General features: G+C 36.7%; 1 protein-coding gene and 1 long non-coding RNA gene across 3 annotated transcripts in view; one reads left to right on the top strand and one right to left on the bottom strand.

Annotated features, from left to right (window-relative positions):
* Positions 1-11,078, bottom strand: part of kpnb1 (karyopherin (importin) beta 1) — a 35,534-nt gene extending 24,456 nt beyond the window's left edge. The window contains exons 1-10 of the mRNA XM_039740800.1: positions 10,763-11,078; positions 9,667-9,725; positions 6,111-6,293; positions 4,905-5,105; positions 4,148-4,300; positions 3,534-3,593; positions 3,352-3,441; positions 720-830; positions 399-500; positions 37-261 (exon numbers count right to left, since the gene is read on the bottom strand). Coding sequence (XP_039596734.1) covers positions 37-261; positions 399-500; positions 720-830; positions 3,352-3,441; positions 3,534-3,593; positions 4,148-4,300; positions 4,905-5,105; positions 6,111-6,293; positions 9,667-9,725; positions 10,763-10,802 — 1,224 coding nt within the window. The 5' untranslated portion in view covers positions 10,803-11,078. The remainder of the gene's footprint in view (positions 1-36; positions 262-398; positions 501-719; positions 831-3,351; positions 3,442-3,533; positions 3,594-4,147; positions 4,301-4,904; positions 5,106-6,110; positions 6,294-9,666; positions 9,726-10,762) is intronic.
* Positions 11,079-11,159: 81 nt separating this feature from the next.
* The window catches only part of LOC120518169, a 52,498-nt gene continuing 49,604 nt past the window's right edge, over positions 11,160-14,053 (top strand). For both annotated transcript variants that reach the window (XR_005631190.1, XR_005631189.1), the window contains exon 1: positions 11,160-11,270. This is a non-coding gene — a long non-coding RNA (uncharacterized LOC120518169). The remainder of the gene's footprint in view (positions 11,271-14,053) is intronic.

The following is a 14,053-nucleotide window of genomic DNA, read 5'->3' as shown; positions in this document are numbered from 1 at the left end:
ATAGAAGAAAAATGCATATCACCAAGATCTACCCACCTGGATGACCAATGGCTTGAGCTGGTTTAGATCAGGCCCTTCAAGAATGGAACCAAACGCCATTACTGAAGCATCTCTATACCTCCAGTCAGGATGTTTGATATTCTCTTTAATAAAAGGTAGAACATGAGGAACCACATCATCCTCACAACAGGTAGCCAGAAGCATGAGGCACACACCAGCAGCTTTGCACGGGTTCCAATCATCATCATCATCATTCTCATCCTGAAAGCACACATTACCTATATTAAAAGGTATGTCTGTGCTTGCGTAACACACACAGTACAAACAGGTGTTCGTTGAGAAGGTGTTAAATCCTCAGCTCTTAGCATGCAATCAGACTTTGCAGAATTCTTCCTTACCTGTTTTGTCAGAGTCTGTGTGATGATGGGCACAAGATACTGAAGAGCTCCTTTGGCATAGAATTTACTAGTATGCTCTGGTGGTCTTCCCTGTTCAGCAGCCTGTAGGAGACAAATTTTACTAAGCAATTACCAACTTAAAATCCTTTCCTTGTAAAGAAATTCTATCCAAATGAGTAACCTTGGACCTAGGCATGCAGAGGAGTCTACAGGGCAATGAATTACAACAAATTAAAAACATTACATTTGTATACCATCTTGAACTGCTGGTGTTCATACAGACATTGACCACAAATGCACTGTTACCATACAGATAGTTACCTCTGAAGCCTCAATGGCCAGATCCATTTCTTCATCACACACATTAGACCAGAATTCAATTCCTTGCAAAGTCACTTCATCAATGTCACTTTTCATGGCCTCAATTGTTATCTTTAGACAGAGCAGAAAGAAAAATAAGTTACAAGCCCAAATTTAACCAGATTGGGGGTGCTACAGTATTTTTGGTGATCAAACGATTTTATTGGGGGGGGTGGGCGGTGTAATGAGTACATTACTTTCCATTCCAACTGAAACTTTCTGAACAGAGGGAAAAATTAGAACATTGCATAGTTTAGGAAACATTTAGTGTAAAAGTGAAAAATACAGCCTATTTTAATCTGCAGCAAACATTTTGCTGGAAATGCTTAAAAATGAGTTACACTTAGAATGGATGATTCAGTGATAGAGACAGGCTATTTCGGATGCAAAAAAATGTGATGTTTAGCCTAAATACTGCCATCTTGTGTCTCGTGAAATGAATAGCAATGTATTTAAATTGACCCAACACAAATGTAAGCTAATCATAATGGTCAGAGTATGTGGTTTAACATTGACAAGTCAATTTGTACATGAACCTCATAACAATTGTACTAAAATGTGTATAACTTGTAGAGTGAAATAGGATGACCATTTTTCTGAAGCACCACTTCCACTTGTCAGTGCTCATTGTGATACGACCCTTGGGTACTTGGATTTAGTTTTTATTTTTGGTAAAGTGGATCCAATACAAGTTCAAATGTTTGGATTTTACATCTAGTCTGTTTTAATTTTTCTAAGCGTTAACAGAACTATGCAGATGGCAGCAACTACCGACACTACTGGTTTAAAAAAGGGGAAATATAAAGGAAATCACAATGCAACCTTTAATATAGGGTGGTCCAGATCTAATTATGCAACTTTTAATGCAATGCAGGAAAACAATACAAGACAAAAGAACTGTTTGAAATACCTTGTAATAAACAAAAATGGACTTACATTGAATTAATTCACTGATTTTCCATGTAATGTCCCACTTGTCCACCATTCAGTTGGATACAGGCTCGGAATAATAAACTTAAGTTATAGCATAATGAAAATTGCATAATTAGATCTGGAACACCCTGTATATTAATTATTTCATTTGTAAAGAATGCAAAGACTAGGTCAATTTATATTTACAAGTTAAATACAACTACCTACTCGAGAAAAATATCCTGATGTTAATTTCTGCCATATATGTTCCGTTTATTTAACAACACACACAACCCTAACTACCATCTGTCAGGGTAAACAATTTCTTGCCAGTAGAACACGCTCTGTACGATTACGATTGTAACTTTTGTAAAGGGCTGTGTTTTCAAAAATCCGCTTCATTAAAACAGATTTTGTCTACGAGTCATAAGCCTGTCATGTTTTACAGACTAACAATGTCGAAAGAAAAGCTAAAATAATACAACACACTGTGCAAGCATTTGTGCGTGTGGCTCTTGTTGGTACTGCATTTCAGTCACAATTATGAGGGGGCACAAAACTAAGAATTTCACTCAAATAAGTCCAAATGACAAACTTGATCTTGAAGAGCAGACAGTGCTCACCGCTCCTTGAAAGGAAATAGATTGATTTGCTTCTTTGGCTATCTTACTGTTGATAGAATCTTTTGTGCAACATATTTAAAAGTTTACATAGGGAACACTTACTGCGGCTTCAGAAGCTGTAGATTAAGACAAAGTCTGCGCTGTGAAAAAGATGTTTATTTAATCTTTTGTTTTATGAACCTACCCTAAAACTATCATTTGCAAATATTTGCTTTTGAAGATGGAGCATCATTCTTTTCTTTGTAAACAAAGTACTCATTCAGTGTTCAGTAAGTACTCGGAGTTGGCTGTCAAATATGTTTGTTTCACCATGGCTCAAGACTGTACGGTCTTCATATAAATTCTTCAAAAAAGTATAATTCTTTAAGTACTTGTACCTGTACTCCATGGCAGCCTAGCATTCATTTGAAGTAGTCAGCTTCATCCATCACAAAATCATCTATCACAAAACATTACACTAGTATACACCCAGTGATAATTAAGCCAATAGAAAATAGAAATGAAACCTAAAGAACTTGTTAGCAGTGCAAAAAGGTCAAGAAAAAAAGGCAACTATGGTAGGAACACTAATGTACTGAGGACAGGCAGATATTCGACATACCAGTGAAGGGGGAAATTAACAAGCAGCTTTGATCATGTAATTGTCCCTGAATACCATTTGCTGCAGGATCCTTAATGAAATATGCCAGATCTATCCATTAAAATTCTTTTCGGCATCAACTACATCAACAATGTGCAGAAACTTGTGCATAATGTCCAAAGCATGACAAGCATGAATAAAGCCAGTATGGTCTGGGTGAACCATTTAATACTACTATTTTTCTACCTCAGATAGCACATTAACAAGCAATTTATAATCCAGAGATACAAACAGCTAGAAATTCCTTAAATAAAATGACACTGAATGACAGAATGTTTTACATGCTAGTCTCAGCATCAAAAGGTTTATGCATCAGGCATGTATCAGCGTGGTGCATGATTTCTCATCACAGACCAGCAAGACTTAGCACTAAACCAGGCATTCCTTAAAAGATACAAAATACCTCCAAGATACTTACTGCAAACAAAGCCTGACCCATGTAGGTCTCCATGTATTGGTAATACAAGGACATTATTTTCACCAGGTTCTGCAAGGCAGCTACTCGTACCTTGAAAAGGAACAGAGAGTTATTTTTTTTTCTCCTCCTCGTCTTAAAACAAAAAAAAAAATAAATAAATAAAAAAATAAAAAATAGCATACCCTTGTATCTGCACACTGTGTTGCTTCACAGACAACCTGCATTATAAAATGCCTTTCACCCTGGAACAAACAAAAACAAAAAAAAAAAATAAATAAACCACACAAGTGAGGAACTTTTGTCCTTTTAACAATTTAAAATTTATTTTGTTCACAAGTCTCAGAATATGTGGTTAAAAAAATACATCACACTTCAGCGTGGTGCATGTTTTTTCATCATAGACAATACTGTTAAAAAAAACACTCGAACAAAATATTAAGAGATAAGAAAAAGTGAGCAATCACATTAGCAGAATTAAACAATTTCATATAAATATTCAGTTTTCACTCAAATATCCCCAAATCTATGACTCACAGACTTTCTTCTAAAATAGTTGTAACTCTTAACAAGAAAGAAAGAAGGTATCCTGTTATCTGGTGCTGCCTCATTAACAATATACAGGCAATAACACACCATGGAGGCATTTAATTAACAGCTATGTTATTTAAAAATAAATGAAACTTAAATATATTCCAAGATTTACATTTTTCACATTCTCGGAGGTTTAAAATGAAAAAAACAAAAAAAAACACACACACCATGAACCATATTTATTCTTTGGTAAAGTAAATATTACCTCTTTATCAAAGTTGGCTTTTGTAAACTCTAAAGAATTGAGAAGAGCATTTGTGGCTGCAAGTTTGACGTTGTTGCTGGGCTCCTCTTTTCTCATTCCCTGAACAATAGCAGTCAGAATCTGATTTGCATTGTCTTGCAACTGCTCTGGGTCCTGCAACAAAGCACACAACCTTTGTAAAAGTCAGGCTGTAAACATCCAATCAATAAGGGTAAGTCAAGTGTCATTCTTAGAAACAATATGGAATACTGAGCTGGCAGGACCACATCAGTCCTGTGCAAGTGACTGTGGGCAAGTTCAACTCTATCCAGAATCAATTCTCAGCCTGCACCGAGTACTGAAAATACCCTAAACTTAAATTTAGCATGTTTAAACAATGGTAAACATGCAGTATCAGCTTGTACGTTTATTAGCATGATACTAAAAACACAGCCTACAGCAGATATTTAGAATGTTACATAGCATCTAATAAAATACAACGGATATAAAAGTAACACCAGGACAGCTCGTTTACTGTTTAACCAAATAAGCTTGAGCCAAAAAGACTTAAATTTAGAAATTCTACAGTCCCATTACAATAAAAATGCCATAATGAATGCAGATATCATGGTGTACAATTTTCTCTACTCTGAAATTTATCATGATCTCATATGTATACTAACTATACAAAACTCTAAGCATAGAAGCAAGAACAAATAGAAGCTACAAATAAATATGGTTAAAAAAACCTGCAACCAAAACCAAGAAAGACATTTACAATGTCCTGACAGATGTATCCAATAGCTTCCAGTGTTGACTCCCTCATGTGCTCAGTGCTATTAAGTCCAGTAACATTTGCTACAAGCTGTGGGATGAGCTCAGGCCATTGGTTAACAGGGATCTCTGCACAAGCAATGCCAGCAACACACTGTGATGCTGAACTGGGTCTGTAGGTCTCTGTACCCAATGTCTGCAAGACCTACAAAACAAGCAAACATACAATTAGTGGAAATGACATCAATAGAAAATTAAACTACATTAAACATTAAATTTGAAAGTAGCCATTAATGGCCCAGCAATGTTAAAATGTATAGATGTACATGCATACACATATACACATACATTTATATACTATATACAAACACAGTATTTCAGAAACGAAGGGAGCTATCAAAAATCAAATACACAGAGGTGGGCAAAATTTGTATGTCTTTCCATGCAAAGAATTGTAAACCTACTTTGCCCACCTCTATGTGTGTACAGGCTTTATCTGCTTTGAGAGGTTAGCATGTTCATGAAATCCTCTTTGAAAGTTAATAAATTTGCAATTCAAGCACATAATATACATGAGGATAAACAAATAAGTATTCCCTGGCTCATCAAAATTAGCCCACTTTTCTCCCTCAAAAACCACAAAAATTGATAATTAGTTTAACATTTGTCATCAAATCAAACACTAATGAGACATTAAACAATATGAAATAAAGAACTAAAGTTGATTACCTACACTTGAATTATTCCAAATCTCACATTCAGAAGAAAAGCCATTTTAGTCTTTTCAACTATTTCAAGATTTTTTTGAATCATGTTATTCAAAAAAAAAAAAAATCAAGATAACACATAAGCAACACACAAAAATATGACCAAATCACAGCATCCAAAAGCAACATTAGCTCCAAGAATAACCAAAGCCCAGAACTCCATTCTGAACCTTGGGCTGTGGAGGTGTACTTGGAATGCTTACGAAGATGATCAGGTACCACCAGCTTAATAAGAGTGCATCTGAAAATGATTCAAGATTCAGTCTTTGGAAGTGCAAACATTCAGCTACATTACAGTTCATAAAATAAAAATATTAATTACTTTCTTTACATACACTTTTTTATATTTGTAATTTGGAGGAAACCTGAACTAATCAAGTCAAACCTGGTACATCTTCATACTTTGTTGAAAACGTTAAGACTTGTTAAACATGTTTACTTACATAACTTTTTATTTCCCTTCTTGCAGAAGCATCTATGGCAAGCCATCTCTGTTGATACTGTGTTTTTACATCAGGATCCTTAGATGTTAAAGAATTTTTTATCTGTAGACCAGCTGCAACTCTGGCAACCTGACTGTTTCCTGGATTTGCAAGAACTTTGGACAGTTCCACAAGAAAGGTAGGCTGTGAAAAAAGGTACACTAAAGTATTAAAAAGCAAGCATTTTTCGCTGTTTATTGAGTGAATACACAAGCTAAGAAACTATTTGCATAAATCAGTCACATAGTTACTCCAAAAAAAAAAACAAACAAACAAAAACACTAAACCAGTAGTAGTAAATTCTGCCCACCAACAAATATAACTCCTGCACAACACAAGTCAGCCTTCTCCCCAAGACTTAGTCATGATATGACCCAAAAAGGGCAGACTTCCATCCTTTCTGCATCAAATTCCATTCTATAGTTGGGACTTACACAACTGGTGTTGCATTATTCCCATGTCTGTTATCTATTTGTATGCTTGAAACATGCATTTTTGCTTGAATGTATTGATACTTGCTTCCAGAAAACTCAGAGTACCATAAAGACAGGAAAGACATTACAATAATACTGTGTTTGAATTACATAGGACTCTCCCAGTATTTCATTGGTCAAGACTTTGGTCTTTAATTCAAAATGCACAGTACTATGGGAATGCGTCTTTCCTGTTTATCTTGTACAATAAATTGCAAGGAAGTATTAGTAACTTAGCAAAGAATGCATGTGTTTTGCACGTTCTGAGCATGCGAACAACATACATGGATTACTGAACATGAGTAATAGAATCCCATGGATGTTTTTCACGATAACCTTATCAATACATTCCATTACATCATTAAATATTTTACTGTCGTTCTTCATAAAAACGGGATATTAAAATTTTCCTTGGCCAACACTACAAACTGGGACAACAAACATTTTTTGGAGGCGTATTCACTTAATATACAAGTCAATTCATTTGTATGTCATGTATACATTTTAGTAAAAATTAATTTTTAAGCGATGCCAACTACTTGGCTGGCAAAAAAAAAGATCACAACCAGGGATGCACCTACCGTTTGGCCGCTGACCTAAATCGGACAATTTTTACTAAAAATGAGATTTGATCGGTGATTGGTAAATTGGCCGATTACAAAATATTTTTTCAGCCCCTGCTTTCTTAAACTTTATGGTAATTGCATCTTTATTGCATCAAACTTCCTACAATGTAAACAAAGAGTACTCAAGGCTTGTTTTATCAGAGCTTAGGTTTTATGTTAAAGAAAAGTTGAATAAAAAACAGAAAACAGAATCTGAGAAGTCATTCTGTGCTTTTAGACAAATGGTAAAAAAAGTATTTTAATAATTCCAAACCTTTAATTTTGTCCTTTAAAATTTAAAAACGGACACCACTTAACTATTTGGACAGCGAGATTGTTTTAAGTGCTGCAGCTTACATCTTTAACAGGAAAGAGAAAGAGTTTGAAATTGCTGCTTAGTAAACAATAGATATGTTAGTGTAAAATGTATCTTCTACCTATAAACCTATTAAGCATGTTAGTCCTGTCGTCTTGATAAACAATTTCTGAACATTTGATACATTTGCAGCTATTTGTGTGTGTCATACAGTATAAATTTTGGTAAGAAACAAGTACTACATAATTAAAACGGTATTCCACTTTAATACACCTCAAGAATTACAAACGTCTAGCTGATCCACAGAAAAAAAACACTTTTATAAATATACTATATACTTTAATTGCACTCCAGTCTTTTTTAGTTAGTGATTAAAAACGCTTAAAATCTGTAAGTACATGCATATTTACAGTTAAGCAGTGTGTATTGCCAATATTAACTGATTTGTAAGAATAATTTTTGTTTAAGAAACGACGAAAACTGCTTTTTTAATTAAGCCTTGTTTCAAGTAGGTACATAAAAAAAAAACTTGCAATTATAAAATGGATTAATTTTTTTATAAATTATGGATACATAATTTTGTACAGATTCTATTAATAGGTATTTTAAAGAAATTTTATTTATTTTACTATTTTAACAGTCACAGAATAAGCCTTCAGAATTTTATTTTGTTAACACAAAATGACGTTTACAGTTATGGTCTATAGTTTAATTATAAAAATACCAAAGGTAACACTTTAATATTGAACACAAGGCTTCTGGTTATGCAGGCGCTTTGTGTAAAACAGTATGCAAAGAGATAAAAGAGAAAAAAAAAAAAGGTTATCGGAATCATCTGATCAAGTAACATGAAATCACTGATCAATATCGGCCTTAAAAAAACCTGATGGAAACATCCCTAACCAAAATTTGAACCTCAATGTATCTTGTATACCAACTACAAATGTGACACTCCTGTTGGTTTGGCCAATTTTAAAGCTATAATGTAAACTAAGTTAAAGATTTACACCTTTACTTAACATTAATCTTTTCACCATACAGTTTTATCTTGACAAAAAGATTGAAAGAATGGCTGAGGGTTATATTGTCCTGTAGACTCTAGCTGCGGACCACCAGAGCTGCACTCTATTGAGGAGGCTGTCGCTTTATATTACACGTCAGTGATAAAACCACCTGGTTACACTAAGGTTAAGATTTAGACTGGGGGAGGGATACCTGACTCGAGCAGCAACTGACAAAAACCTACATGCAATCCAACTGGCTGTGCAGCAGAGCTGCAGAGTCTATAGCTGAACCCATCTGGAATTGCGAGTAAATTGGACCAACTTAAAAGGTTAATAACTGACTTGTTCAAAGAAGTTGTTAAAAAAAAAAACGGCAAAACTGAGTAATGTTCATTATATTGTATTTTCATTTAGTGATGTTACAATTACATTTACAATATCATTATATACTGTATTATTCGGTTCATGAATAAAATGTGCGCAGAAAACCAATGGTACTCGAGTCTAAAAGAATCGTATATATCGAAAAGCACGTTTTTTCTTCAATTTCAATTCACATGTGCCCAATCCCATTCCACAGACACAAAGAAGCAGCAACTTCTCACTAGCCTAAAGTACGCTTTGTAATCCAAAGCACATCTCTCTCTCTCTCCACTCAATACATCGCTTAAAACAATCCACTTACAACCAACGCCAAAAACCTTTCCAAGACCGAAGCGTCTCCATCAGGACAGTCTCAATCCTCCCGCTTCCCACCTCCCACATGGCTGAGGAACGGCCCTGCTCACTCTCAACCTAGTCTCACGCTAACTCCGCCTCTCAGTTCAGCAGCTTCTTTGGGATTGGTCAGAATACCCAATGTCACAAAAACCCAGGCATGCAATTGAAAAGAAGCGCGTCAATCAAAAGAAAAAAAGGCCCTCACGCGCCGGCGGAACCCAATGTAGGTTGCGCCGGCATGGCGGTTTTTCATTCAAGGGCCCTGCCTTCTCCGCAGGAAAAAAAGCGCTAAACACTCGCAACTGAAATCATTTTCCAAAAAAAGCCCACTTGCTCTCCCACTTTACATCATACAGATCACAAAGCAACTTAAAAAGAAGGATAGTTATTGGCACCTACCAAATTCTCAATGGCTGCCTGCTCCAGAAATTTCTGTGCTGCTTCCAGTTCATTGCGATCTATAAAAATAATACACATGCATGATGGGGTTAGAAATTTCTTAAAAGTGTCAAATACAGATTAGAAATGTCTTGAATCAATGTACCAAAAAAATTCTTCGTGAAAATAAAATTAAATTTACATAGATTACTTGTAGATTTGTATGTATAAATGACCGGCACATCCAAACGTTACCTCACATTTGTAAAACTTCATTGAATCAAGGTTACCTCTTATTTAAAACAATGTACTCGCTCTGCAAAAGTGGTAAAACACAACAAGTGTATCCCAAAAAAACACACGAAAAGAGGGAAATCCAAACAAGATACAGTAAAAAAACTTGAAACGCGTTTCAGCATTTGGTACACAACAATTCACTTTTTCTTTAATTCTTCATATCGTTTTGATATTAAATCGCTTTCGGGGATCATCCATGCTTGCGAGCCATCTTATTAAAATAAAAGGTTATTTGTGAGAGTGTTTAAACGGATCGAATATCAAATTCACACGCTACTAACTCACCCCGCCCCAAATATTTCAAACGGTGGGAAGTGAAGACTCGCAAAAAGCGCTAAAATGTCACTTTAATCAAGCGGTTTAAAAAGTTCATATTTGCTCTTTGAAGCTTTATTTATGCCGACACCTGTGCGGCCCTGATCTCGCTTAAGCCACGGTGCCTTTTGGTCAACCGTTTTGTGAATTCTCCTCCAAAAAGACATCACGCTTCCTTTAGATGCCTAAAAAAACCTAGGCCGGATTGTAAAGAGCACAGAAAATAAAAACACACAGGCAAGAATTCAAAAAATAAACTTGAAGGTAAATTACACAAAGAACGAACCATTTACACCAGCAAACTAACTAGCAAGTGAATTTTTGAAACAATTAAGAATGTACTTCATCGAAAAGCCGGTCTCGTGCAGGCCGGAATCCATCCCCTCCCTTTTTTTTCAAACCAACTTTTTTTGCTTTGCGGGCGCGATTCTATCGAAACGGTGGCGACCCCACACCACGGGCGGGTATCGATTGAAAAAGTTGGTCGGTACGGGTGTATAATCACCTGGAGAGACGGTTTTTTCGAGGATTGTGATGAGCTCCATTCTGTCTGGACGCCTCCACTGCAAGGAAGAGCAGCAGAACACACCAACACACTCAGCCGGATTATTTTCTTCGCCCCTCTCGCTACTTAATGTGTAATGTGTCACTAACAGAACGGACAGTACATGTACAGCTACTGGATGCACGCTGCTGTACTCCTGCCAGTAGAGAGGCGCTTACAATGTTCTAAAAAAAAACAAAAATAAAAAAAGTGTGAGTGTGTGGATCTCTCGGGTTTCCTTTTTCCGGAGCGGCACTCCTGTGCGCTCTCAACCTGCAGTCGGAAGGGAAAGAGCCTATTCACTCTCGCGCGGATGAATATGACGCGTACTCCGCCGCAACGGCAAACGCAAGGACGTCACCACTGTGCGTGCGCAGCTCGGAGTTTGCCGCGTGCGCAGATCGACTCGAGCTTCGGCGCGAATTGGTGACGGATTAGGCACAGGATGTAAGCGGGAGCCAGTGAAACAGTGAGCTATTGCCTGTTATCACATTTAGAAATACACGATTTTGTTTTAAAATAAACACTGAATTTAAAACGCGGAATTTGCTGCATGCGTGGAGTTTGCGCGGTCTTTTCGCGTTCCCGCGTTGTTTTCTTTCTGTAAGGTTGTTGGGCTCCTCGGGGGGGAGTGCGGTAGCAGACTGGCATGCTGGGCGATCCCGCGAGCCTGCTTATGGGATTTCGCAGCCTCAGTGTATGGATAAAGTACACGGCATTTTTCATATCGTAATGCTTGCGTTTACATGTTCCTGTAAATCACATTCATTTTAGATTTTGAATTTACAGAGCGTCAAATTCGCGTGGATATGTCAAGGACTTTTGGACGCCTTTGCCTACCAATTGCTTTCTTTTATAATCAGGGTTGATGTTTATTAGCGTTTTCAACTGAATTCCCGGTAGTCGTACGTATTTTCATAGTTCCTATTTAAACTCCTGTTAACTGTCAGTGTTTCATTTAACCTCCCAGTCTGTATATTCGATACGGTCATCTGGTACCCAAAGTGCTTGCTGGTGGCGCGTGTTGCTTATTGCTTATAATGCTTTATAAAAAAAAAAAGCATGATTGATATAATAAGATGCCTTCCTGTGTGCCTTTTATTCCTCTCTTGTCATAAGGTTGCGCAATCTCACTTTTAACAAAAGCAGTAGTTTCTAGGTAACGATATGAAAGGCAGTATATAAAATACAGATACAAGTGTAACAATTCTGATCTTATTAAAGGTGCTATAGGCGAGATGTATTGAACGTTTAGAAATATAGGTATAATTTCCATAGTTTTAAGTTCTTAACTCTGTTTTGTTGTTAAGCAATCAGGTCAGTTAAAGATCACATAATTCATTGATTGTGAAGCTGGCATGAACACAAATCTACATCCACAGGAGACCCAGGACTGAACTTGGAAACCGTTGATCTTTTATACATCTATCTATCTATCTACTAATCTGCTTAATCCAAACCAGGGTCACCTTGGGGGTCTTGAGCTGAACCTGAACAGATATCTGTCTATCTATCATAGGTGTGACTTGTAATTTTGTAACCCACTTATCTAGGCCAGGATCAACAGGGGGACTGGAGCCCATCCTTGCCAGCATAAGGCACAACACAGGAACAAACCCTGGAACGGGCAACAGTCCATCACAGGGTGAACACACACTATGGCCAGTTTCACTGTGCAAATTTTGGGATTAATAAAGTATCTATCTATCTAATTCACCTAACTTCAATGTCTTTGGCCAGTGGGAGGAAACTGAAGTAGTCAAACAATGGGATGCAAACCCCAGTCTCCTTACTTCCAGGCAGCAGCAACACCACTGTGCAATTGTGCCGTCCCCTATGTATCATAGTGCCTTTCGTATATTGCTAACATTAAATTAGTTAATTAATGGATCATTGGAATAAAGCTTGTTAATAATTATCAAGTGCATATCTCTTAGTTTGTCAGAAATAAGGTGTCACTAGACCAGGTTGCACTTCATATTAAACAACCTTGCATAAGAGTAATTCTGTATTGCATGTGTGTTAACTGCAGACACCTTGCACTTTTGAGTTTCAAACGTCAGTATCATTTATGGTTTAAGTCTTTAGCTGTAGAGTAGAGTAGATGTTGGTAAGTCTTTTGGGTTAGGGGCTGTTAAGCACTTGAGTTTAACAGAGGATGAATAGCATTTTCAAAATGGATGAACCATACAAATTATAAAACATTAAATCATATTTGTTTCACACTTATATAGGTTTTGTGCCCCTATAAAACTCACAAAATTATTTTTTTTAAACAGTGCACTTTTGTTCCACTGATTGTATTTGCCACTGGGCAGCTGCAGGTTAAGAAAACGGATGGTTGGATGATTTATATTTGTGTAATAATTTCATACCTTAATCTGGAAGCATTGATGTTTACAACTACTTTTGATTCTTGTTGAAGTCTCCTGTCTAGACATTCATAATCATTTTTTGATGGTGTCCTGCACATTTTATTAAACCTTTTCACCCTTTCCATTGATAATCAAGTACTTCTATAGCCTTCCAACAGTTTGCAGGAGAGCCACAAGATAGAAATCCTTTAAACAATTCTGTGAGTCATCAGAGATACATATGTAATGCTAGTTTGGGTTATTTGACACCTGTTTTGTCCTTTTAATTGAGAATAAATTCAAAGACTGAAATACGCTTAGCCAGTTTTGTCTACTCAACACCTGATGCTCGTTTCCGAAAATGATTTTAAAGAAATTAATTGAGACATATTAGAGTCAGCTGGATGTTGTGTATTACACTGAAATGGCATTCACCCTATACTAGCATACAGACAAAATATGTTTGTTTGATTTTGTTGCATTGTATTCATTTGTAATTCACAGATATATTATTGACTGCCCATTACTGCTGTCCCTAATCCTGGATCCGCTTTCAGTTTTTAGTGGGGGAGCCTTCTGTGTGGACCTCTCCTGTTGTTCCTATGGACACAACCTATTGTCCACAGCCATTGTCAGATCACCTTAAATTGCACAGGATCCTGTTCATTATGATTCCTACTTTGTTGCCATGTTACCTCCAATGATAAAAGTTAGCCCATAAGATGACCAGGTGGATAGTAACATGTCTCATCTCCTTTTTCTATGCCACAGAGGGAGTAGACCAACAAGGCAGCCCAGACTTCTCAGACCCTAACAAGTCTCAAGCTCACCTGTGGGACATTTTGTGTGTTCACAGACCAGGTGAGAACAGTGGACCTATATAAAATGCTGGTGGGAA

Source organism: Polypterus senegalus, chromosome 17 (genome assembly GCF_016835505.1).
Source record: "Polypterus senegalus isolate Bchr_013 chromosome 17, ASM1683550v1, whole genome shotgun sequence".
Lineage (NCBI taxonomy): Eukaryota > Metazoa > Chordata > Cladistia > Polypteriformes > Polypteridae > Polypterus > Polypterus senegalus.
The sequence above is the reverse complement of the archived record's forward strand: the minus strand, read 5'-3'. Positions and strand labels throughout refer to the sequence as shown.